General features: G+C 40.7%; 1 protein-coding gene across 2 annotated transcripts; it reads right to left on the bottom strand.

Moving 5' to 3' along the window:
• Nucleotides 1-2,181: 2,181 nt before the first annotated feature.
• Nucleotides 2,182-16,914, bottom strand: tbx20 (T-box transcription factor 20). 2 transcript variants are annotated; one of them, XM_017703954.2, is made up of 9 exons: nucleotides 16,785-16,914; nucleotides 14,328-14,614; nucleotides 11,272-11,488; nucleotides 9,539-9,703; nucleotides 9,302-9,410; nucleotides 8,889-9,047; nucleotides 8,290-8,366; nucleotides 6,506-6,618; nucleotides 2,182-4,116 (listed from the first exon to the last, which is right to left on the bottom strand). In XM_017703954.2, exons 2-9 carry the CDS (start codon nucleotides 14,452-14,454, stop codon nucleotides 3,779-3,781), a joined length of 1,305 nt encoding a protein of 434 aa, XP_017559443.1. In that variant the 5' UTR covers nucleotides 14,455-14,614; nucleotides 16,785-16,914; the 3' UTR covers nucleotides 2,182-3,778. The 2 variants fall into 2 exon arrangements, with proteins under 2 accessions (XP_017559443.1, XP_017559444.1); XM_017703955.2 differs by lacking the exon at nucleotides 16,785-16,914 and having other exon boundaries at nucleotides 11,272-11,483; nucleotides 14,328-14,456.
• Nucleotides 16,915-27,038: the final 10,124 nt, after the last annotated feature.

Raw genomic sequence — 27,038 nt, forward strand, 5'->3', positions numbered from 1 at the left:
ATTATAGTAAACTAAACTTTATTATTATGCATAATAGTAATTATTAATTTGGTACCTTATAATGTAATTACTATATTTAGTATAATTACTATACATATGGTATATTTGTTTGTGTCTGTGTGTGTGACTGTGTGTGTGTGAGATTGTGTGTCTGTATGTGAGTGTGTGTGTTTTTGCTGCAGTAAAACACACTTGTGACATGTTAATATTATCGTTTTGGATGATATATATTTCTCCTTGTTTACAAATAACCCTTTATTCTTTAATGTTTCAAATGTTACACTGTATCGTCGCTCTGATCTGAGCTGAATTCACAGAAATAAATATATTGCACTTAAAAATCATCAACACTGTTAGATGTGATTAAAATACAATTAAAAATAAAGTAATGCACACAAAATAAAAAATACAGAGAGAGAGACAGAGAGAAAGAGAGAGAGATTGCAGATCATGTAATAGTGCTGTCAGAAACACACTCAGCTGAAGTTCACACACAGACACACACACACACACACGCACACACACACACACCTCTAGCAGGTTGAGCTTGTGACGCTGTCAGGTTCTGATTAGCTACGTCCTGCTGGTCAGCGTGTGTAATAGGTCAGCGTGTGTAATAACTGTGTTATATCACCAGTAATCAAATACAGTAGCGTTAATAAGTACACTGAGTGCTTATTAACTTATTAGTATTAACTTATTGAATGAAATGTGATCAATAAGACTCGTTAATCTCTCAGATCTACAGCTGAACCTACGACACAGCTCTGTACACCGGCGACTGCGGCTCAAACCCTGCTACGGTTCAATCTGAAACATGCTCTCTCTCTCTCTCTCTCTCTCTCTCTCTCTCTCTCTCTCTCTCTCTCTCTTTCTCTCTCCCTTCACATGTCTGTGCATGTCGTTCACTCAGTGAGTCGGCACAGCAGGACTGAGTCTGTGTCGAGTTTGCCTGACTTTCGGTTCACTTACAGCAAAACGATTCACACTGTGAATCAAAAGAGAGAGAGAGAGAGAGAGAGAGAGAGTGTGTGTGTGTGTGTGTGTGTGTTTGTTTGTTGGGGGAAGGGGGGTGTACACACTCTACGTTCACTGACAAGTGCACAGTTGAGAGTAAATCTAATAAAGAATCAATTAAATGATGACCATTCTAAAACAATTCAGTGAATCAGAACGATTCAGTTTGATTCATTTGGACCATTTTGGTTTGATTCAGAAATGTCATTAATAATAGACTGAAAACACAAACTGGACAAACTGTGACTTAATCTGGCAAAACAAATAATTGTTCAAGTATTATTATTAATATTGTTATTATTAAATCAGGTATAAGTGATTGAAACATTCCAAAATTGATTCAGTTGAATCACCTCATTCAGAAGGATGTCTGTTTACACCCCCAGTTTGGACAGTGTGAACACACACACACATACACACACACACACACACACACACACATACACTCAGAAGCTGATGAATCAAGGTTGGAGTGACCGCACTAATGTCAGTTCAGCGTAAATCACACTGAAGACCTGCGGACCGTCACTCTCAGGTGTGGACAGGCAGCTACGGACGGCTATAAATCTGAACCAGATTCGGACTTCTGACAGCCTGCCTGACCGCTCACGGTTCCTCTTCAGTTGCAGTCCAGCTCGTTAGTGCGTTTAAAAACTGTGATTATAAATAAACCCCCGCGCCTCTCAGCGTCTTTATGATAAAGTGGATAATTATGATCCTTCAGACGCCACAGTTTACTGTCCAAACTTCGCTCCTGTCTGTCCAGCTGATGCACTCAAAGGGGAGCTCCACCAAAATTTCTGCATAATAAAACGAAGTGATTCAGAGCGGTTTGGTGTGAAGTGGTTCAGATGTCTACAGTGGTGGTGATAGGAACAAGGGATCGCCATGACTACAACACAGATATACACATTTTACTTACTGTCCAAAACCACCAGTGAACCTACGGGTCTTCTGTGTTTATATGGAACGTTGATGATGGAAAATAGTGGAAAATCTGAAATAATAAGTTTTCTTTGGGGACTATTTTGCCTCACAGCGCACTGCATGTATTCCTCCACCATGAATGGAGTTTAAGTTCTCAAAACTACCATAAAACAGTGTCTCACTCATCAGGGAATGAATTCATAACCATTCCATGTAGTAACTGTTTCTGAGGGAGCTTTTAGAGGTGGACTTCTGGTTCGTGTGACCACCACTGTGAACAATGCTGAATCAGTAAGTTTATCTAGAACGGCGTGTTTCACACCAAACCGCTCTGAAAAGTATTTTAACCACTTAACTATGCATGAATTTTGGAATGTCGGTGAAGTTTCCCTTTCAAATCACACCACATTATTCTCCATCGTTTAGCTCGACAGAGAACAGAGAGAGAAACGTCTCTGATATTCTAATGAACGGACGGATCCCAGCATGGTCCTGTCAGCGCAGCACGCTGTGGAGACAGCAAGGCGCCCCCTAATGTCCGACTCTGTTCTACACAGTCTGAGTGTTGGAGAGAGAAACAAGACACTGTCCACAGTTCTGGTCATTTCCGTGCAGGACAGCTCACGTTTCCCTCCTTTAGCTGTATGTTCCTCTGGTGAAGATTGGGGAACTGAGGAAGAGCAGGATGAGCAAGTGTCTCGGCGGTGGAGTCCATCACCGTCACCACGCTGAAGACCCATGTTTCAGATCTGAACTGCGGAGTCCTTTGGTACTTTCTTTGTTTGTCTCTCCGGTGCGGCTGCGGTCAGCAGCTCTTCCAGGTCGTTGAACAGTCTGATATCAGTCTCACTATTTACAGTTTCAGTGATGCTGAGTGTGTGCGTGTGCGGGGGAGGGGGTGGTCTGTATATGGGGGTTTGGAATTCATTTTTATTCTCATTATTCTGAATTTTTTTATAAGGTGTGTTAGAGGCTCGAGGTTTAAGTCCCACCTCTGTACGCAACTGCAGTTTCATCACAACGCCTTCTAGTGTTTAAGGACACTGCACAGCAGACTCACTGTGCCGCAACACGCAGAGTCCAAAACATTGTAATTTCTCTGAGCACCACTCTGCTTTAAGCGAAACCACAAAATGACTACAACACACTGCGAGACTGAAGTCTTTAAGGGGCCGTTTCTTACTTTTCTCTGTATTGTTTCTCTCTGAGCTTCATTCGAGTGTTTTATTTACCAAAAACGGCTGTGATTCATTTCTACATAATTATTTACAGCCTCACCTTATTCTTCAGTTAAACAGGCAGACTGTATAACTGTACCTTTAAGTCTGAAACATATAAATGAATTCTGTTCTGATTGGCTGTACATCATTCAAAAAGCAGTAAAACACTCCTTTAGTGGGGCTAAACTGCTTTAGGCTGAATGGGTGGAGCTAAACTACTGTAGGCTGAATGGGCGGGGGTAATATGTTGTAGGATGAGTGGGTGGGACTAAACCGCTGTTGGATGAGTGGGTGGAGCTAGACTGCTGTAGGCTGAATTGCTGGAGCTAAACTGCTGTAGGCTAAATCTTTTAGATATTCTATTTCTAGTGGAAAATTAAACAATATTCATGTTTATGTATCTGTGTTGATATCTGAGTCCTTATAAAAGCTAAAGAGTGCAAAGGCTGCAGTAGCCCCGCTCTCTTTTGTCCCCTGTGTCCGACCCCCTCCCTCAGGAAACGATTTGCATGTCATTGTGAGTGCTGATTGTGTGAAGTGGCCTTGTGTATAAATTAAATTTATTACTGTTATTATTATTACTGTTTTAATTGTTATTGCAGTGGCTCCCCTGGTCATACGAAAGGGGTCATAACGGTGTTGGAGTGGCGCAGGCTCTGGATGGCGGCATACGGGCCCTGCTGGAAGTAGTGGTGGTAGCGGGGCATGTGGAAGGAGGGGAAGGTCGGCCCGCTGGGCTGCATGGACCCAGCCAGAGCAGAGGGGGTGAGGGGCATGCCCAGTCGGCCGTAGGGGGGCAATGAGCCCTGGATGGGGGGCAGGGGGCCGGCCAGGCCGCCACCGCCAGAGCCCAGAGCCGAAAGAGACTGAGGGGGCTGGAAACCCGAAAATCCGGAGGAGGAGGAAACCCAGGAGCTCAGAGAGAGATTATCTGAGGCCGTGAATGCAGAACCTGCACAGAACACACATAATAAAGATGCTGTCAGTTATTAATAACGATATTAATAACAGCTTCATACAGACCTCACACACTCACACACACCTGACCCAGACTCATCATCATCATCCTCATCATCATCATCAGGAACAGCTTCTGATCTAAAACACTGACACTGACGATGGTGGACGAGTTTAAGTATAAATAAGGTTTTTGATGTTGTGATAGTTCTGCTGAATTAGCAGAACACAGATCTGAAAAATTACATAATAAAAATATACATCCGAATGTGAAAGTCTGGAATCACCTGCAATTAGAACTGTTTCTGTTATTCATGTGTGTGTGTGTGTCCCCTCACCCTCTCTGTGTGTGTATGTATATACTCACCCCGGCTGTGTGTGGAATGTGTGTGTGTGTCTGTGTGTCTCTTCACCCCAGCTGTCTGTGTTTCTGTGTGTGTGTCCTCACCCCGGCTGTGTGTGGAGTTTGTGTGTTTGTGTGTCTGTGTGCGTCCTCACCCCAGCTGTGTGTGGAGTTTGTGTGTGTGTGTGTGTCCTCACACCGGCTGTATGTGGAGTTTGTGTGTCTGTGTGCGTCCTCACCCCAGCTGTGTATGGAGTTTGTGTGTCTCTGTGCGTCCTCACCCTGGCTGTGTGTGTGTCCTCACCTGGCTGTGTGTGGAGTTTGTGTGTGTGTGTGCGTCCTCACCCCAGCTGTCTGTGGAGTTTGTGTGTATGTGTCCTCACCCCAGCTGTGTGTGGAGTTTGTGTGTCTCTGTGCGTCCTCACCCTGGCTGTGTATGTAGTTTGTGTTTGTCTCCTCACCCCGGCTGTGTGTGGAATTTGTGTGTATGTGTCCTCACCCCAGCTGTGTGTGGAGTTTGTGTGTCTCTGTGCGTCCTCACCCTGGCTGTGTGTGTGTCCTCACCTGGCTGTGTGTGGAGTTTGTGTGTGTGTGTGCGTCCTCACCCCAGCTGTGTGTGGAGTTTGTGTGTATGTGTCCTCACCCCAGCTGTGTGTGGAGTTTGTGTGTCTCTGTGCATCCTCACCCTGGCTGTGTGTGTAGTTTGTGTGTATGTGTCCTCACCCCAGCTGTGTGTGGAGTTTGTGTGTCTCTGTGCGTCCTCACCCTGGCTGTGTGTGTGTCCTCACCTGGCTGTGTGTGGAGTTTGTGTGTGTGTGTGCGTCCTCACCCCAGCTGTGTGTGGAGTTTGTGTGTATGTGTCCTCACCCCAGCTGTGTGTGGAGTTTGTGTGTCTCTGTGCGTCCTCACCCTGGCTGTGTGTGTAGTTTGTGTGTATGTGTCCTCATCCCAGCTGTGTGTGGAGTTTGTGTGTCTCTGTGCGTCCTCACCCTGGCTGTGTGTGTAGTTTGTGTTTGTCTCCTCACCCCGGCTGTGTGTGGAGTTTGTGTGTATGTGTCCTCACCCCAGCTGTGTGTGGAGTTTGTGTGTCTCTGTGCGTCCTCACCCTGGCTGTGTGTGGAGTTTGTGTGTATGTGTCCTCACCCTGGCTGTGTGTGGAGTTTGTGTGTCTGTGTGCGTCCTCACCCCAGCTGTGTATGGAGTTTGTGTGTCTCTGTGCGTCCTCACCCTGGCTGTGTGTGTAGTTTGTGTTTGTCTCCTCACCCCGGCTGTGTGTGGAGTTTGTGTGTGTGTCCTCACCTGGCTCTGTGTGAAGTTTGTGTGTATGTGTCCTCACCCTGGCTGTGTGTGGAGTTTGTGTGTCTCTGTGCGTCCTCACCCTGGCTGTGTGTGTAGTTTGTGTTTGTCTCCTCACCCCGGCTGTGTGTGGAGTTTGTGTGTATGTGTCCTCATCCCAGCTGTGTGTGGAGTTTGTGTGTCTCTGTGCGTCCTCACCCTGGCTGTGTGTGTAGTTTGTGTTTGTCTCCTCACCCCGGCTGTGTGTGGAGTTTGTGTGTATGTGTCCTCACCCCAGCTGTGTGTGGAGTTTGTGTGTCTCTGTGCGTCCTCACCCTGGCTGTGTGTGGAGTTTGTGTGTATGTGTCCTCACCCTGGCTGTGTGTGGAGTTTGTGTGTCTGTGTGCGTCCTCACCCCAGCTGTGTATGGAGTTTGTGTGTCTCTGTGCGTCCTCACCCTGGCTGTGTGTGTAGTTTGTGTTTGTCTCCTCACCCCGGCTGTGTGTGGAGTTTGTGTGTGTGTCCTCACCTGGCTCTGTGTGAAGTTTGTGTGTATGTGTCCTCACCCTGGCTGTGTGTGGAGTTTGTGTGTCTCTGTGCGTCCTCACCCTGGCTGTGTGTGTAGTTTGTGTTTGTCTCCTCACCCCGGCTGTGTGTGGAGTTTGTGTGTATGTGTCCTCACCCCAGCTGCGTGTGGAGTTTGTGTGTCTCTGTGCGTCCTCACCCTGGCTGTGTGTGTAGTTTGTGTTTGTGTGTGTGTCCTCACCCCGGCTGTGTGTGGAGTGTGTGTCGTCTCCCAGACTCTCCTCTTCGGTGCTGTAGGTCCGTATAGGAGAGCGAGCATACGAGTGTTTGTGGATCAAGTTCTCCACACTTTCCCTACAGAACAGCAAACAACCATAAACACCAACAATAAATACAAACAATAAACACAAACAAACAAATATAAATAACAACAATAAACTCCACTAAACAGGTGCCCGAGTGGTCTGGACGGTGTGAGTGATGTAAATAAGACGCTGGTGAACAGGAAGTGAACTGAAGTGTGTGAGTGTGTGATGTCTAGGTGAGCAGTTAGCACCGTGCTAATCGGTGGGTATCAGAGTCAAGTCCTCGTTAGCTACATTAGCCTCGTAGCTCCGGCGCTAAAACTGATGAAGCAAACTGTAGACACTGCACCCTTCTGTCTGAGGGTCTGATTTGGGGTGGGGGGTGGAATTAGATTTCCTGAACTGTCCCTTTAACAGACAGCTCTGCGCGTCTGCGCTGCGTGTAGCTGCGCTACTGTAAGTGCATTAGCCGTGTTAGCTGGGCTGCGAGCTCGGCTCTGAGTCACAGCGGCCCTGTGTCCGCATCACGGCACAATCCAGTTACTGAAGTGCAATATCTGTCAGCGGCGAAATACAAATCTGTGTGTTTTTATCTGCGGCGTGATAGGGGCGACTGGGGGGGTGGGGGTGGGGATGGGGCCGGGGGCGGCTGGTTTCAATCAGTCACCCAAACCAATCAGATTACAGTGTGTTTTAGTGCACTGCCTGACTCCAGACTAATGTGATTTCTGCAGCTCCATGAAGATCAATTGATCAGATCTAATTCACAACCTTCTAAAGAGACAGAGAGAGAGAGGGTGAGAGAGAGAGAGAGAGAGGGTGAGAGAGAGAGAGAGAGAGAGAGAGAGAGAGAGAGAGAGAGAGAGGGGAGAAATAGAGGAAACGAGAGCGAGAGAGTGAGTGACTGACAGAGAGAGACAGAGACAGACAGAACAGAATGTGAAATGTTTCTGTTGTTTTTTTCCCCCCTCAGATTATTAGAATGGAAGCTCTCTGCGTCTCCAGGCTCCGCCCACAAACCTGCTATGAATTGAGCTTTAGAGAAATGATAAAAATCCCAACCAAGTGAGAAACTGTGGAATAGACTCAGTTTATATCACAATATATTTAGATGAAAATATCTGTGATATACAAAAACGGATTTTTGTTGTTGTAGAAGAGCAAGCCAACATTTATACACGTATTTATGTAATTCAGTGGGATGGCCACTTGGGGGATACAGAAAGACCTAACATGCTAAGCTACATCATCTCACATAAATAACGGTTTAAAGGAACTAAATATTGGTTAGAGTTATTGGTTAGGTTTAAGGGGGTAGAGTTTAAGAGGTTAGACTTAGAGTGTAAGTGGTTAATTAGAGTCTTATGGAACTACAGTTATAGTTTAAGAGGGGGTTGGAGTTAGAAGTAAGGAGTTAAGAGTTTGAGTTTAAGAGGTTAAGATTACAGATTGGGGTTAAAGTAAGAATTTACAGGTTAAAATCAGAGTTTAAAGGATTCGAGATTTAGTATAAGTGTTAGAGTTCAGAGTATAAGGGATTAGATTTAGAATGTAATGGGTTAAAATGAGAGTTTTAGAGATTAGAATTAGAGTTTAAGGGGTTAGTGTTAAGAGTTTTAGAGATTAGAGTTAGAGGTTAAGGGGCTAGTGTTAGAGTTTTAGAGTTAGAGTTCAAGGGTTAAAATTAGAGTTTAGGGGTTTAGAGTCAGAGATGTCTTACCTCTCAATGTCTGTCAGTCTGGATGAATCTCTGAAGCCTTTAGCGAAGGGGTTACTGTCGATCTTCAGTTTAGTAATCTGCCAAACAAAGAGATAAAAGAGAACTTCAGCCTGTATCATTCGTCCCTCCATCCTTCCATCCCTCCTCCTCCCCAACGGTGTAATCTTCCCAGACTAAACAGCAGACAGAGGCGCAGCCCCTCAGGTCCTCCTACACGGAGACGCTCTGAGCACCAGGTCGCATGACTGCAGTCTGACAAATATTTAGCAGAGGCGTTTTAAAGTGATAGTTCAGAGGAAAATTAAGCCACCCCCCACCACCAGCAACACCACCACCATCTCAGCGACATCAGCCAGGACATGTTCAGCGTCTGAAGTCTGAAGTTTGAGCTTCTTTTCTAACTAATTAAAGCTTATATCACCAATCAGCATGATACTAACTGCATGATTGAATTATCACACATGAGCCTCAGACTTGTTGGCCTTGTGTTCACCAGCTTCTCAACTGCTGCACTGTTCAAGGTAGATTTGAATAAGGATCTGGACAGAATGGCGCTGTGTGTTTGTTTGTTTGTTGTTTGTCTGTTAGGAGTTCCTCACCAGCTGGTTCTGGTAGGCGGTGACAGCGGTGAACTGAGTCTCGTTGAAGATGAAGGAGCGGAACTCGTCTGATTTGAGGTTGAGCAGAGAGGCTGTGTGCTCCTTCTTCTTTATGATGTGAACGCGAGGCTGATACTTATGCATCGAGTTCAGGATAATCTGAGGAGACATGAATCACAATAACAGCAAACTTTAATATCGTCTAGTAGCAGTAATAAATAATAAGTATAATAAAAACATTATTTTAGAAAATATTTTCCTGAAGCGCAGATAAACTTCAAAGTGTGAAATATTTCGCTATGAGGACAGAAATAACGTGATCTTCTCTAATCGTCAGCATAGCTGAGCTTTGAAAATAAACTCTGATTATCATTCATACACAGAGTGAATAGTAGAGGAGATGGAGCACCTACGTGTCCATGCTGGTCCAGTTCGTTGTTGGTAAGTTTGACCTTCTCAAATGAAACCATCTGTTTCAGCAGCTGCTCTCCAGTGAAGGGTGAGTCGGGATGAACATACAGACTGAAACACAGAGCAAATACACATCAACACACAGAGGACCTCGGTGTGTGTGTTTGTGTGTATGTGTGTGTGTGGGTGGGTGGGTGGGAGGGTGTGTCTGTGTGTTTGGTATGAGTGTGTGTCAGTACCGTGCAGGCAGTGGAGGGTCAGCTTTTCCCGCCACCAGCCAGGATGAGCGATGGTAGGCGTATCTGTAGCGCTTGTTGTCCATGGCGATGATGTCCATCAGAACGATGTACCTGCAGTCTGGCTCCACCCCACTGAACGACACACGGATAGTGGGGAACATCCTTCTACATACACACACACACAGAAGAGTTAATACATGCACACACAGAGAGCTTTGGCCACTCACAACCTCAAATCATTCTCCCAACATTCTTTCAACATCCTTTCAACATTCTTAAAACATCCTCACAGCATCCTCAACACATCCTTACAGCATCAAAACATCCTCCCAACATTCTCAGAACATTCACATAACATCTTCACAGCATTGTCACATCCTCACAGCATCCTCACATCCTCACAGCATCAAATCATCCTCAGAACATCCTCAACACATCCTCAAATCATCCTCACAGCATCCTCAACACATCCTCACAGCATCAAAACATCCTCAGAACATTCTGTAATAACCCTCACAACATTCTCAGTGCATCCTCACAACATTCTCAAGACATCCTCACAGCATCCTCACATCCTCAAATCATCCTCACAGCATCCTCAACACATCCTCAGAACATCATCACAACATCCTCACAGCATCAAAACATCCTCAGAACATTCTCAAATAACCCTCACATCATCCTCAACACATCCTCACAACGTCCTCACAGCATCTTCAACACATGCTCACAACATTCGTACAACATCCTCAAATCATCCTGAAAACAACCTCAACACATCCTAAGATCATCCTCACAACATCTTCAAATTATCCTCACATCATCCTTACAACATCCTCAAACAATCTGATTAGTGCAGTTTGAGTGCTGTCTTAATTAACATGAAAATTATATGAACATTAACCGAAATGATAAACACCCTCAATGTTCTATGAACGTTAAAGTGAAGGTTTTCTGTAAACATCATTAGAACCTGTGTGAATGTTCTCTCTCCCTGTCTGTCGGGTGTGTAAAGCTGAAATGATGTACCTACACAGTAAAAGGGCTCATCAGATCAACCGAATTACTGTCTGTAATAAACCAGTTAAACCAGTTTGACTCAACTCAGAATCACAGGCTGACAGAGTCAGTCACAGCATTTCATTAGGCTCAATACAACGAGTTCATTTAATTGTTACCACAGGAAGTGACGTGTTCTGATTCTAAATGGGATCTAAAGGTGTTCTACAGGAACCTAGTGGTGTCTAATGGTCTCCATTAAACCAATTGCCGTTATAGAAGAATACCAGCAGGTTTTATTCCTAATGGTTCTAGCGGTCTTTCTCTGCAGGGGCTGGGCGCTGCGAGCCCCATTGCACGGCCCCACACCTCCCACCCCCACCCCCAATTACTCTACTACAAACGCACGCCCGCGCACGCGCTTACATAAACGTGTATAAATGTATCCGCGCGCGATCAGAATCAGTGTTTCTGAATGTGAAATTGAGTCGCTGATCAGATTTAATAAAACATTTATAACGGATATTGTTTACGGTGTATTGATCTGATCCGTTAAACCAACTGAATTTTATTACTGCTTTAATTTTTAAAATGTGCGATATTAATATTCGCTGCTGTGTGAAACTAAACACACCCTATTATTATTATTATTATTATTATTATTATTATTATTGCGATCGCTATGTTATTGTCGGATTGATTGATTGGTTGATTGACGGGTTGATTGATCTGACCTCCCGGATTTAGTGATGATCATCTCGGTGCCGAGCTCGTGAAACTTGTCCCACAGTTCTTTGGTCTCGAGGCTGCAGCTGATGTTCTTCATGTCCTCGCTGGGCGCGGCGGGAGCTCGCGGGATCAAAGGCTCTGAGCGCTCCCGGGACTCCGCCAGTTCCCGGGATTCCTCCTCATCCGCTCGCTCGCAGGAAGAAGATTGCGCCACGAACTGCTCTGAAAACAAACACAGACACCGTATTATTATTATTGTTATTGGCTTTGTTATTGTTATTGTTCTTCTTCTTCTTCTTCTTCTTCTTCTTCTTCTTATTATTATTATTATTATTATTATTATTATTATTATTATTGTTATTCTTTTCTTCTTCTTCTTCTTCTAATTATTATTATTATTATTATTATTATTCAGTGATTATCTGAAATGTGTGACTGTGTGATAAAAAGTCTTTAATGTGCCATAAAATCTAACTATAATCTATCCGCATGTTATTATTTTACTTTCTGATAATAACACAAAATCTAAATATTTACCGAATTTCGTTAAAATCAGCAGAAATTTAAATTATTTAACTTCATTTCGATTTTCATTTATATAAACAATTTTAATTACTAAACTATTACAGACCTGAGTTAATATCATACACTCATCATTATTATTATTGTAATTATTATTATTATTATTATTATTATTATTATTATTATTATTATTATTATTATTATTATTATTATACACAGTTGTTTACACTCACTGTGAAATTTATAATTATGAAAATAATCAGTGACTGTTTTTTTCTGTATTTCCATTCGTTATTTTGTTATTTTATTTATGCTTTTCACTCAAATATCTTATATTTCTTTGTGTTTTGTTTCTTTACATATTTATTTCGATTATTTTATTGTGTTTAATTATTTTTATATGTGTGTGTGTGTTTATGTGTGTGTGTGTGTGTGTGTGTGTGTGTGTTGTGGTAGTTCACTGATGTTTTGGTTGTGTTGTGTTAATTTATGGTAGAGCTCGAGATGAAACTGCACTTATTATATTATATTATATTTTATTGTATTGCACTGTGTATTGTAATTTACTTTATTGTTGATTGCACTGTGTATTGTAGTTTACTGGTATTGTATTGTATTGAATTGTATTGTACAGCACAGAGCTCTGTGTTTAACTCTGTTCCTTTTTTCTGGGTATCTATAGTGACTTTTGTTTCTAGCAGTATCTGAGCTCAGGACTGTCTTTTTCTCTCACTTATTGGTAACTCGCAAAGATATTTTCTCTAGATAGACAAAACACTTCTTGTAAGTCCCTCTGGATAGGAGCGTCTGCTAAATGCTGTAAATGTAAATGAAACACTACGATAAAATGAAATGCTTTTATATAACATAAAAATAAAATCAAAATGTTTGTATGAAGTTTATATGCACACACACACACACACACACACACACACACACACACACACACACACACACACACACACACACACACACACGCTACAGAATAAATACACTACTGAATTAATACACTGCAAAATCAATATACTGCTGAATTAATACACTTCTGAATAAATACACTACTAAATAATATGCTATTGAATTAACACACTACTGAATGGATACACTAATGAATTAATACACTACTGAATTAACACCATATACTGAAGTATACACTACTATACTATATTAATATGCACTCCTGAATGAACATAGTACTGAATATACACCACTGAAGTAAAAGAGTACTGAATTAATATGAACTACTGCATTAATAGACTCTTGTATTAATATACACTACTGAAACAATACTTAATATACATGGCTAAATTGATACAATACTGAAGTAATACACTACTAAATGAATATACACTATTGAATGAATACACCACTGAATTGAATACATTTACTGAATTAAAAGATTACTCTTTTATTATATACTACAAAATTAATACACTGAATATACATTACTAAATTAATGTACATTACTCAATGAATACACAACTGAATTGATATACGCTACTGAATTAACACACCACTAAATTAACATAAACTACTGAATTAATAGATAACTACTATTATATACAACAACATTTATACACTACTGAATATACATTACTAGATTAATATACCTACTAAATTAATACACTACTAAATGAATACATTGATAAATGTATACATTATGGAATTAATACATATTACTGAATTTATCTAAACATTATGTGCAGTGTTAATATAAGTACTGCATGTGTTTTTAAGCACTGTATGTGTAAAGTCAGTACATTGCGTTAATTGCAGTACAGGATGTTTTAAGATAAGTACTTTAGGTGTTAATATCAGTACTGTAGAAATTTGCTTCAGTATTGGGGTGAACTACTGAAGTAATACACTACTTTATTAATATACACTCCTGAATTAATACAATACTGAATAATTATACTTCACTGAAGTAAAACATTACTGAATTATAAGAACTACTGAAGTAAGCCACCACTGTATTAATATACACTACTGAATTGATATATTTTACTGAAAGTATACACAACTGCATTAATAGATGACTGTGTTAATATACATTACTGAATATACACTACTAAATTAATTCAATAATGAATTATTATATGGTCCTGAAGTAATATACTACTGAATTAATAGAGTATTGTATCTCTATACACTACAGAATTCATGTAAGCTACTGAAAAAGTACTCTACTGAATTTACACACTGGCACATATATACAGGATGGAATTAATACATATTACTAAATCTATCCATACAGTATGTACAGTGTTATGTCAGTACTGTACATTACTTATGTGCTGTATGTGTCTGTGTTTTAATTTCAGTACAGTATGTTTTAATCTTAGTACAGTATTTGTTTATTCAGTATTATAGGTGGTAATTTCAGTACTGTAGGTGTTTATTTACTGCTATAGGTGTCAATATTAGTACTATAGGTGTTTGTTTCAGTACTATAGGCATTAATGTCAGTAATGTAGGCATTTACTGAATAATGTAGGTGTTTATTTAGTACAGCAGGTCATCATTCAGTACTGCTCACCCAGCGGTCTGATGGTGTTCTCTTCAGTTTCCTTGTCCTTCTCCTTGCCGCTGGCCATCAGAGCAGCAATGGAGAAGGCGTTGGCCCTGGAGGACAGCTGGGGCTTTGGTGAGCAGCTGAACTCCATCCTGCCTCCGACCACCACCACTGACCACCACCACTAATCACTGTCCACTGTTCACCGTCCACTGATTGCCGTCCACTGTCCACTCACAGCACTGTCCACTGTGTGTCCACACACACCTTCAAACCAAACTCCAGCTGTGGCTTTGGGCAGATCTACAGTCCTGCAGGACATTATAATTAATTTGTTTTATTTATTTGCATTTTTCATCAATACATTTTATGATCATAAGATTTCAGTGCAGCAAGATCTGCTGGACACTCACACACACACACACACACACACACACACACACACACACACACACACACACACACACACACACACACACACTACAACACTCCTCACTTCTCCTACTGAGCTCACAAGCTGCTGCAGACAGAGAGACAGATAGAGAGAGACAGAGAGAGAGAGAGAGAGAGAGAGAGAGAGAGAGAGAGAGAGAGCAGATCTGAATCTGCACTGCAGGAAATAAAAGAGTGAATGTCTCTCATTCAGGAGTTTCTGAAAGAGTGAAACTATATACTGAAACTATATTACTGAAATATTACTGATATTAATTTCTGATATTACTGTTATATTAGTTATATTACTGACATATTACTGAAATATTACTGATATATTACTGGAATTATTTCACTGATTCAGGACTCCAGTGTTACAGCAGCTCCTCCGACTGAATTGTAGGTCAAAATCACATCTCTATAAAGACTTATAGACTCTCTATAAATTACAGTACTGAGGGTTACAGTTACAAACAGCACTCAGTAATGATGATTTCACAGTAATAATAATAATAAGAAGAAGAAGAAGAAGAAGAACAACAACAACAACAACATCATATAAGGCTTTTATGCTCTCATCTCAGAAGGTGCTCTGCTTTCAGAACAGCACTAACAACAACAACAACAACAACAACAACAACAACAACAACAACAACAATAATAAAAGTTACTAGCAATGCTATGAGTATTACTGAATATTGATAATAAACCGCTGCTACTTCCAAGATTAATATCAATGTTACGTTTACTAAGAGGTTTTCAAATAAGCCAATTTTAATACTGCTATTAATAATAATAATTATTTGTATTGTAAATAATGAACTAATGCCAAAGGAACAATTTATATTAGTGTGACTTCTGCTACTAAAATAAAGACCACAAGCAATAAAACATAACACTAATAATAATAATAATAATAATAATAATAATAATAATAATAATAATAATAATGACAAGAAAAAATATGCAAGTAGTACTGCTAGTATTACTATTATTATCAATAAAGTGCTGCCAACAATGCCAGTGTTACTAATACAAAATAAACACTAGATCCACAATAATAATAATAATAATAATAATAATAATAATAATAATGACAAGAAAAAATATGCAAGTAGTACTGCTAGTATTACTATTATTATCAATAAAGTGCTGCCAACAATGCCAGTGTTACTAATACAAAATAAACACTAGATCCACAATAATAATAATAATAATAATAATAATAATGACAAGAAAAAATATGCAAGTAGTACTGCTAGTATTACTATTATTATCAATAAAGTGCTGCCAACAATGCCAGTGTTATTAATACAAAATAAACACTAGATCAGCAATAATAATAATAATAATAATTGTATCGCTACTACTACAAACGGTACTAATAAAAATGAACAAGCGCTACTGTTAATAATAACAAGACAATTCGTGCATTTTTACTTCTATTATCATACTACAAAAATCAACAATACAATTTTACCAACAATAATAATAGTAGTACTACTTTTTCTATAATATAGTATTAGTGTTACTGCTATAATAATCTACTGCTAATAAGAATTTCATTAGTGCTTGCGTTTCTGCTGTTTCCACTAGGCGCTCATAAAACATGCAAAATACATACTAATATTATTTCTATTTTTAACGCGACAACAACCCCTACTACTACCAATATTAATAACAATTAAAACATTATGTTAATAAGACATGCATAACAGTCCAGACAGAGTTGTTCATAGATCACTACTACTACTAATAGTAACGTTAATAATGAGACTGTGTTTATAAAGGTAACATTAAAGTAAACGGCTGTCTACAACAACAACAATAATAATAATATTATTAATAATAATAATGAGGTTATTATTAAACAGTTCACCGTTTTTTAAATATGCGTAAAAAGATACACTGTGTTTGATCTTACTGCTGTGTACAATAACAACGATAAAAACAATAATGACTATGAAATTTTGTTTATAACGCTTGTATAACAGCTCACTGTGAGTGTTTTATAGCAGTTCTTTTAAAGCGAACGGTGTTTGATCTTACCGCTGAGTGTCCGGACTGTCCGCGCGCGCTGTCCCGAGCTCCTGCGGGTTGTAGAGCGGATGCTGGGGGTCCCGAGCCCCTCTCTGTGTTCTGCAGTATTATGCGATGTTCCGACTGAGTGTCCGAGAGTGTTTTTGGCAGAGTGAGCTCGCACCCCTCACTGCCCTTAACTTCAGCTCCCCCACCCACTGCCCCTCCGAGCTCAGCCCACCAATCAAGAGCGACACACTGCCCCGCCCCGCCCACAGCCGCAGAGTCACCGCCAACGACACCGTGGTGACGTCACCGCGTCAACCGGAGAAATCCGTCAGAAAGAAAAGGAAACTCGCACAACAGCTCGCGCAGCTAATCAAACAAACACCACTACTCGATTTATTTATTTATTTAGCGTGTGTTGTGTGTGTTTCCTTTGTGTAAATGCATTTATTGGCTGTAATATTACAGTAAACACACTGAAGCTGATACTGTGAGTCCTGTTTTTACACTAATATACATTAATAATATATACATTAATATGCAGAACATACACACACACGCACACACACACACACACACACACACACACACACACACACACACACACACACACACAGTTAGTGTAGTGAGAAAATGAAGAGTAAATAAAGCTTTGCTCTGTGGAAGGTGGGAGACGATGGCGTCACATGTTTAAATAATGAATAATAGTAAGATAATAATGCCCAGTTTGTGGAGAAAGTGGTGGAAACGAAAAGAGAGTCTTCCGAATTTAGTAAAACCAGTGTAAATTTAATTATTTCTAGTTTGAAGATGAACATTAAACCAGATTCAATCAGATTAAACCAGATTAAGCCAGATTAAATCAGGTGGAGTCTGAACGAGCAGGCGGCAAAAGATCAACCATTCACATCCTCTATGATTCCGTCACCCTCTGCTTTATTTATTTATGTATTTATTTAACGCCGTTTTATTTTGTATTCTATTGTCATTCCCAGTTCAGTAGCTGAATATTAACCTTCACTGAAGATCAGATTCAGAATTTCATAATATTAATATTCCTGCAGTGTTTCAGTCAGTTCAGGTATTATTGCTGTTTTAAGTATCTTGTTCTATTAAAGTTCCTCAGAACAATAATGGGAAATATTGAATACAATGACAGTGCGCTACTCTCAGAATAATACAATAAATACACAGTGGTTGGCCTATTGAAGAAAGTAACGTAATACTACTACTACTACTACTACTAATAATAATAATATTAACAACAACAACAACAACAACAACAACAACAACAACAATAATAATAACAATAGCAGATTGCTGATGTTAATCTCTGTACAGATGTTCAGTGTTTGTCTCTCAGTGTTTCTGTGATGGTGATTCTCTGGGTTAATCTTCTCTTCTTTAACAGAGCAGCTCAAACTGAGCCTCTGTACTGCACTTCAATCTGCATCACTGTGCTCTACACTGGACACAGCTACGCACTGAACACTACATACTAACCACTACTCTCTGAGTGAGTTAATGTGTCATATAATATAATATTATAATAGTATAATCTATAAACAGGTTAGCATGTTGTGTATAGTATAATCTCTGAGTGGGTTAGTGTGTTAGCATAGTATAATCTCTGAATGTTTTAGTGTGTTCATATAGTATAATCTCTGAATGGGTTAGTGTGTTAGTATAATATAATCTCTGAATGTTTTAAACCCTGAGTGAGTTTGTGTGTCATTATAGTATAATCTCTAAGAGGGTTTGCACGTTAATATATTATAACATGCGAGTAGGTTAGTGAGTTGGTATAATATAATCTATGAATGTTTTAGTGTGTTCATATAGTACAATCTCTGAGAGAGTTAGTTTGTTAGTATAAAATAATCTCTGAGCACGTTAGTGTGTTAGTATAGTATCATCTCTAAATGAGTTAGTGTGTTAGTATACTATAATCTCTGAGTGAGTGAATGTATAAGTACAGAATAATCTTTGAGTGAGGTAGTGTGTTAGTATAGTACAATCTCTGAGTGAGTTAGTATGTTAGTATACTATAATGTCTGAGTGAGTGAGTTAGTGTGTTAGTATACTATAATCTCTGAGTGAGTGAATGTGCGAGTATAGTATAATCTTTGAGTGAGATAGTGTGTTAGTATAGTATAATCTATGAGTGAGGTAGTGTGTTAGTATAGTATAATCTATGAGTGAGGTAGTGTGTTAGTATAGTATAACTTCTGAGTGTGTTAGTATTTTAGTATAGTATAGTCTTTGAGTGAGTTAGTGTGTTAGCATACTACAATCTCTGAGTGAGTGTGTTAGTATAGTATAACCTCTGAGTGTGCTAGTATTTTAGCATAGTATAATCTCTGAATGAGTTAGTGTGTTAGTATGATATAATCTCTGAGTAAGGAAGTGTGTTAGTATATTATAATCTCTGAGTGAGTGAATGTGTAAGCATAGTATAATCTTTAAGTGAGGTAGTGTGTTAGTATAGCATAATCTCTGAGCATTTTAGTGTATTAGTACAATCTCTGAGTGAGTGAGTTAGTGTGTTAGTATAGTACAACCTCTGAGCGTGTTAGTACAGTATAATCTCTGAGTGGATTAGTGTGTTAGAATACTATAATCTCTGAATGTTTTAATGTGTTCATATAGTATAATCTCTGAGTGTTTTAGTGTGTTAGTATAGTATAATTTCTGAGTGAGTTAGTGTGTTAGTATAGTAAAATATCTGAGTTTCTAAGTGTGTCAGTATAATATAATCTTTGAGTATGTTAGTGTCTTTGTACAGTTGATCCCAGAGTGTTTTAGTGTGTTAGAAAATATAATCTCAGATTTGGTTAGTGTGTTAGTATAGAACGATCTCTGAGTATGTTAGAGTGTTAGTATAATATAATCTCTGAGTGGTTATTTTTGGTTAATCTGCTCTGGTGCACAGAGTTGTTCTGTGAAGCGCACTGCAGCATTTAAATCTATTACATTTTCCACTGTGGATGCAGTGCTGCACATATATTACAGCAGACCTGCTGCTCTATTAGATTAGACTGTGGATAATGTGCTAAAAGCTCCACTTAGCCTGAATCCCACTCAACATGATTCACACATCGGGGGCTGCTGAGCCCGAAACCGTCCACCTCAGCAAGGTAACAAGGTGAACTCTTTCACCTTGGCAGCACTGCCGAGACGTATCTTTTAATACAAATAAAGCCTATATATGCTCCATAAATAAGCCATGTGTAATATGGATGCAGCCTTACCCACTATTTTCTTTAAAATGCTGCACTTAATAAACCAGCACCACTAATAAGCAGATATACTACTGAATAAAAAAAAGTTCAGTCATTGCATTTTATTTTTAACATTTTCCATCCAGCATTAAGCTGCAGAATCTTATAAAAGCAAATTTGTTGAACAAATTCTTGGCTGAGAACGAGTCAGCTGCTTTTGAATCATTTGTTTAAGTTCCATCTCAGTCTAAATTTGTTCAGAGATGAACACTTTAGGCTTAGCATTCAGGTTTGCATCGCGATGGCAGTAAAGAGCCAGCATTTCACTCTCCCATCATTCCTTGCTGGGTAGGAGGTGAGATAGTCATGTATGACCTATGAGACCTCGCTTCACTGATGAAACTCTGTGCAATCCTGAAAACATCTCCTCACAGTAGATTGTTAAGATGTTTTTCTGTTTGATTCCGTTCTCAGCATTTACACTCTGCCTGCGGCCTTTCAGTCTCGGTCGATAAGGAGGCAGATCCTGTCTAGACGTCCTCTCAGGTTGGACGCTCTCCTCTCCTCTGACTCACAGGCCTCTGGAGAACAGCAGCTTTCCAAGCCACTGTGATCATCAACCTTCAACATCAAAATCTGTTCACCACTTAATTATGAAAGAAAGAGAGGAAGAGGGAGAAGAGGGCTTTGAGGACCACCCAGACTACAACACTCTAATACACAGTGCTGCACTGTGAAAGTCTTGAAAACTTTTTAAAACTGTTAATCTGGGCAATAAGTTTGCTTTTGTGAGTAAAAACCACAAAATAACATTAAAAGCAAACAAATACAGCAGTCAGGATGTGTTGTTAGTCAGTACCATTATGAATATGTAATTTGGAAGGTTACAGGTTTGGTTCCTGACTTCTTGCAGCATCTGATTTCATTTATTGAAGCATTGATTAGATAAAGCAGGTGTTGGATGGTGACTGTAATACTGGACTTCCTCCAGGAGTGGCTGGAAATTAAGATAACACATACAATCACAATAGACCGTTTATTTCTCTTTATTTATTCTCATGAATATTTACTGCCAGAGAAAGAATGTTATATATTATTTTCTCTGCCTAAGCCTTTTGCACAGCACATACACTCAAAACTCTTATGTTAAATATAAATTTTCCTACTAAATTAAAAAAAAAACATTTCTTGCTTTGGCAATAGCAAAGCTACATATGGTCATACCACTAAAGCCTGCTAAAATGAGTGAGAGAGAAAGGCAGACAGAGGGAGAGAGAGAGAATCTAAGTACTTAAGCAGCTAATCTAAAGCACTCGTCCAGTGTGCTAAATTGCCGTGGCCATAAAATGACCTTGAGGTTTTGAGATTTTGGTGCAGTCATTTGAGGACTAAGTCCTGAATCAGACTGAAGAGGTAGTGAGTCTCTGCTGAGCAGAGAGCGTACCACTCCCCCAACACCCCCCACCTCAGTGGGCTGACAGGCCTGAGGTGGCAGAGCCTCGGCCTCCGTTCATATGACTAATTAGACAGGCTTCACGCTGTGCGGTTCTTTTTGATGCTGATCCCTGGTGCTAATTGCCACGTCCGTCCTGGGGCACAGCAAGGTTAAGTTCAAATACAGCAGTGTACACCCCCCCCCCCCCCCCCCCCCACACACACACACACACTGCCCCCTCCCTCACCCCACTTCAGCAATGACCCGGGAAGAGTGAGCAGAGAGAGTGAGGGAGAGTCTTCAGAGTTCATTACAGCGTGGTGTTTCAGTATGTTGAAAGTGTTATGAGTTTGTTGGGATGTTGAAGATGTGAGTTTGCTGGGCTCTTGAAGAAGTTTGAAGTTTGTTACAGTGTTGAAATACGAGTTTGTGATGTTGTTGAATATGTGAGTTTGTTGGGGTGTTGAAGATGTGAGTTTGCTGGTGTGTTGAAGACATGGTTTTGTTGGGGTGTTGAAGATATGAGTTTGTCGTGGTGTTGAAGATCTGATTTTGTTGATGTGTTGAAGGTGTGAGTTTGTTGGAATGTTGACAATGTGGTTTTGTTGGGATGTTGAAGATATGAGTTTCTTGGGGTGTTGAAGATGTGGGTTTGTTGTGGTGTTCAACATGTGAGTTTGTTGGGGTGTTGAAGATGTGAGTTTGGAGAGTTGAAGATGTGGGTTTGTTGGGGTGTTGAAAATGTAAGTTTGTTGGGGTGTTTAAGATGTGGGTTTGTTGGGGTGTTGACAATGTGGTTTTGTTGGCGTGTTAAAGGTGTGGGTTTGTTGGGATGTTGAAAATGAGTTTTTTTTGGGGTGTCGTAGACGTGAGTTTGTTGGGGTGTTGAAGATAGGGTTTTGTTGTGGTGTTCAACATGTGAGTTTGTTGGGGTGTTGAAAATGTGAGTTTGTTGGGGTGTTGAAGATGTGGGTTTGTTGGGGTGTTGATGATGTGGTTTTGTTGGGGTGTTAAAGGTGTGGGTTTGTTGGGGTGTTGAAGATGTGAGTGTGTTGGGGTGTTGAAGATGTGGGTTAGTTGTGGTGTTCAACATGTGAGTTTGTTGGGGTGTTGAAGATGTGAGTTTGGAGTGTTGAAGATGTGGGTTTGTTGGGGTGTTGAAAATGTGAGTTTGTTGGGGTGTTTAAGATGTGGGTTTGTTGGGATGTAGACAATGTGGTTTTGTTGGGTTGTTAATAGTGTGGTTTTGTTGGGGTGTTGAAGATATGGTTTTGTTTGGGTGCTGAAGACATGATTTTGTTGGGGTGTTGAAGATGTGAGTTTTTTGGGGTGTTGAAGATATGTTTTTTTTGGGGTATTGAAGACGTGGTTTGTTGGTGTGTTGACAATGTGTTTTTTTGGGGTGTTGAAGATGTGAGTTTGTTGGGGTGTTGAAGATATGAGTTTGGAGTGTTGAAGATGTGGGTGTGTTGGGGTGTTGAAGATATGGGTTTATTGGGGTGTGGAAGGTGTGAGTTTGTTGGGGCGTTGAAGATGAGACTTTGGAGTGTTGAGGATGTGGGTTTGTTGGGGTGTTGAAGATGTGAGTTTGTTGGGGCGTTGAAGGTCTGGGTTTGTTGGGGTGTTGAAGATGTGAGTGTGTTGGGGTGTTGAAGATATGGTTTTGTTGGGGTGCTAAAGATGTGAGTTTGTTGGGGTGTTGAAGATATGGTTTTGTTGGGGTGCTGAAGACATGATTTTGTTGGGCTGTTTATGATGTGGGTTTGTTGGGGTGTTGAAAATGAGGTTTTTTTGGGGTGTCGTAGATGTGAGTTTGTTGGGGTGTTGAAGATATGGTTTTGTTGTGGTGTTCAACATGTGAGTTTGTTGGGGTGTTGAAAATGTGAGTTTGTTGGGGTGTTGAAGATGTGGGTTTGTTGGGGTGTTGATGATGTGGTTTTGTTGGGGTGTTAAAGGTGTGGGTTTGTTGGGGTGTTGAAGATATGAGTGTGTTGGGGTGTTGAAGATGTGGGTTAGTTGTGGTGTTCAACATGTGAGTTTGTTGGGGTGTTGAAGATGTGAGTTTGGAGTGTTGAAGATGTGGGTTTGTTGGGGTGTTGAAAATGTGAGTTTGTTGGGGTGTTTAAGATGTGGGTTTGTTGGGATGTAGACAATGTGGTTTTGTTGGGTTGTTAATAGTGTGGTTTTGTTGGGGTGTTGAAGATATGGTTTTGTTTGGGTGCTGAAGACATGATTTTGTTGGGGTGTTGAAGATGTGAGTTTTTTGGGGTGTTGAAGATATGTTTTTTTTGGGGTATTGAAGACGTGGTTTGTTGGTGTGTTGACAATGTGTTTTTTTGGGGTGTTGAAGATGTGAGTTTGTTGGGGTGTTGAAGATATGAGTTTGGAGTGTTGAAGATGTGGGTGTGTTGGGGTGTTGAAGATATGGGTTTATTGGGGTGTGGAAGGTGTGAGTTTGTTGGGGCGTTGAAGATGAGACTTTGGAGTGTTGAGGATGTGGGTTTGTTGGGGTGTTGAAGATGTGAGTTTGTTGGGGCGTTGAAGGTCTGGGTTTGTTGGGGTGTTGAAGATGTGAGTGTGTTGGGGTGTTGAAGATATGGTTTTTTTGGGGTGCTAAAGATGTGAGTTTGTTGGGGTGTTGAAGATGTGGTTTTGTTGGGATGTTAAAGATGTGAGTTTGTTGGGGTGTTTATGATGTGGCTTTGTTGGGGTGTTGAAAATGTGGTTTTGTTGGGGTTTTGAAGATGTGAATTTGTTTGGGTGTTAAAGTTCTGGGTTTGTTGGGGTGTTAAAAATGTGGGTTTGTTGGGGTGTTGACAATGTGTATTTTGCGGTGTTGAAGATGTGACTTTGGAGTGTTGAGGATGTGGGTTTATCGTGGTGTTGAAAATATGGGTTTATTGGGGCGTTGAAGAAGTGATTCTGTTGGGGTGTTGAAGGTGTGAGTTTGTTGGGTTGTTAAAGATGGGGTTTTGTTGGGGTGTTGAAGACATGAGTTTGTTGGGATGTTGAAGATGTAGGTTTGTTGGGGTGTTGAAGTTGTGGGTTTTTTGGGTTGTTGACTGTTTTTTGGGGTGTTGAAGATGTGAGTTTGTTGGGGTGTTGAAGATGTGAGTTTGGAGTGTTGAGGATGTGGGTTTGTTGGGGTTTTGTAGATGTGAGTTTGTTGGGGCGTTGAAGGTCTGGGTTTGTGGTGGTGTTGAAGATGTGGTTTTATTGGGGTGTTGAAGATGTGAGTTTGTTGGGGCATTGACGATGTGAGTTTGGAGTGTTGAGGATGTGAGTTTGTTGGGGTGTTGAAGACGTGAGTTTGTTGGGGCTTTGAAGGTCTGGGTTTGTGGTGGTGTTGAAGTTCTGGGTTTGTTGGGGCGCTAAAGATGTGGTTTTGTTGGGGTGTTAAAGATGTGCTTTTGTTGCGGTGTTGAAAGTCTGGGTATGTTGTGGTGTTCAAGATGTGAATTTGTTGGGGTGTTGAAGATGTGGTTTTGTTGGGGTGATGAAGATATGGTTTTGGTGGGGTGTTGAAGATGTGAGTTTGTTTGGGGGTTGAAGATGTGGTTTTGTTGGGGTGTTGAAAGTCTTGGTTTGTTGTGGTATTTAAGATGTCAGTTTGTTTGGATGTTGAAGACGTGGTTTTGTTGGGGTGTTGAAGATGTTTGGGTGTTGAAGATGTGGTTTTGTTGGGGTGTTGAAGATGTAAGTTTGTTGGAGTGTTGAAGGTCTGGGTTTGTTGGGGTGTTGAAAATGTGGTTTTGTTGGGGTGTTGAAGGTCTGGGTTTGTTGTGGTGTTGAACATGTGAGTTTTTGGGGTGCTGAAGATGTGGTTTTGTTGGGGTGTTGAAGATGTGAGCTTTTTTGGATGTTGACGATGTGAGTTTGTTTGGGTGTTGAAGACACGGTTTTGTTGGGGGGATTTTTAAGGGGGGATTGATTGTTGTTGCTCTTTGTGGTGTTGGGTGTTTGAAGAAGTCATATTTTAGATAGTCCTTCATTCCAAGCAGATTGTCCCGTTTTTTGCAGATCAGAGTTCCAGAAGTCTCAGACGCAAAACCCTTAAACCCTTCAGCAACTCAGAAACACTGACAGCACTTACAGATAGACAACAGTTAACAGTAGCCAGAGAGGGAGAGGCAGAGACACAGAGAGAGAGAGAATGAGAGAGAGATAGAAAGAGAGAGAGCGGGTCAATGAGAATGAGAGAGTTAGAGAAAGAGATAGAGGGCCAGTGAGAGTGAGGCAATTAGAGGTCATTAGTCCTATGTGGGAGTGAAGCTGGTGTTTTGGTCCACTCAGCTGCTCAGAGCGTCGCTAACTGTGATAAATGAGGTTTGCTTTGGGCTGCTGCTAACTGCTGACCTTTGACCTCTTCAGCTCTAATGCCCTGATGTTAAACTGAGGGCTCCTGTCAGTCAGACTCATGTACACACAAGTTAGCGGCTCTTTAATCAGCTGAGGTTCTTCAGGAGAACCCACAGAGGAGAGGTCTGGTGGAGATGGTGGTGTGAAGGTGCTGTATTTACACTGAGGAGGATTTACATGAATGACACAGATCAGAGAACTCAGAACAAGGACGAAGAAGCTGTAATGATGTGTCTGCAGATACAGATCAAGGGTGTCCAGGCTATTGTCTGTTCTGTGGTTCTGTACGGAGGTGAAAATTGAACAGTACTGATCTTCCCATCAAAGAACTGAATATCTATAAACTGAATTAAATAAAACAGAGTCTGAAATCTTGGCCCAAATTCATACAAGAGTCAGAGCAGTGTCAGAATGGGGGACAGCGGATGGATTAAAGGTGTTCAACGAGGTGTAAGGGGTACGAAAAAAAGTCCAGCTAAAATATGAAGAACTTTGTGGTAGAGTTGTTAAAAGACCTGATCGGTTTGGAGGTCTGAGCGTTTGACCACCAGCTCGTGCTTCAGGTTCAGCAGCAGACAACAAATCTGTTCATTTGGATTATTTGTCAAAAAAACATCATCTTCATCATCATCACTATATTCTATTAATTAATAGTTCAGTGTGAACGTGTAACAGTGAGTTTTTTTAACGTTGTTGATTATTTACAGAATGATGAACTTGTGATTGATGAATGATCAATGATTGATTTCGGGCAAGTGGTCAGTGCAGCTCCAGCGTCTCCTCTCGGTTTCCTCTGAAAGGTTTTTGTAACTCTGTTGAGTGTCTAAGAATAAAAGACCACCAGAGTCCCACAGCGCTCAGAGTGGGACGGTGTGAAGAGGGTGAGTGAGATAACAACCTTGGCGTGGGCATCCTGCTCTCACTCAGGTCCTGTAGGTCCCTCTGCACCGCCAGAACCTTCAAAAGTCCTCACTCACTTTCTCAATCTCACACCTCTAATCATCTCTCTCTCTCTCTCTGCTCTTTTCTATCTCTCTCCTCTTTGTTCTTCGTTCTCTCTCCCCCCCCCCATGTCTCTCTCTTTCTCTCTCTCTAGCTTCTCTCTCATTCTCTCTCCTCTCTCTCTCATTCTTTCTATTCTGCTCTCACTCTCTCTGTCCTTTTCTATCTCTGTACTCTCTCCTCTCTATTCTCTCTCATCATTTCTTTTTCATCCTCTCTATTCTCCTCTCTCTTTCTCTCTCCCTCTCTCTGTTCTCTCTC

The sequence above is a fragment of the Pygocentrus nattereri genome, chromosome 24, assembly GCF_015220715.1.
Source record: "Pygocentrus nattereri isolate fPygNat1 chromosome 24, fPygNat1.pri, whole genome shotgun sequence".
NCBI lineage: Eukaryota > Metazoa > Chordata > Actinopteri > Characiformes > Serrasalmidae > Pygocentrus > Pygocentrus nattereri.

Coding starts and splice junctions, on each gene's coding strand:
- tbx20 (XM_017703954.2), bottom strand. CDS start 14,454: ATGGAGTTCAGCTGCTCACCAAAGCCCCAGCTGTCCTCCAGGGCCAAC. Junction 9,048..9,301: donor AACTGGACCAGCATGGACAC/GTAGGTGCTCCA, acceptor ATGTCTCCTCAG/ATTATCCTGAACTCGATGCA. Junction 4,117..6,505: donor ACACTCCACACACAGCCGGG/GTGAGGACACAC, acceptor TGTTCTGTGCAG/GTTCTGCATTCACGGCCTCA.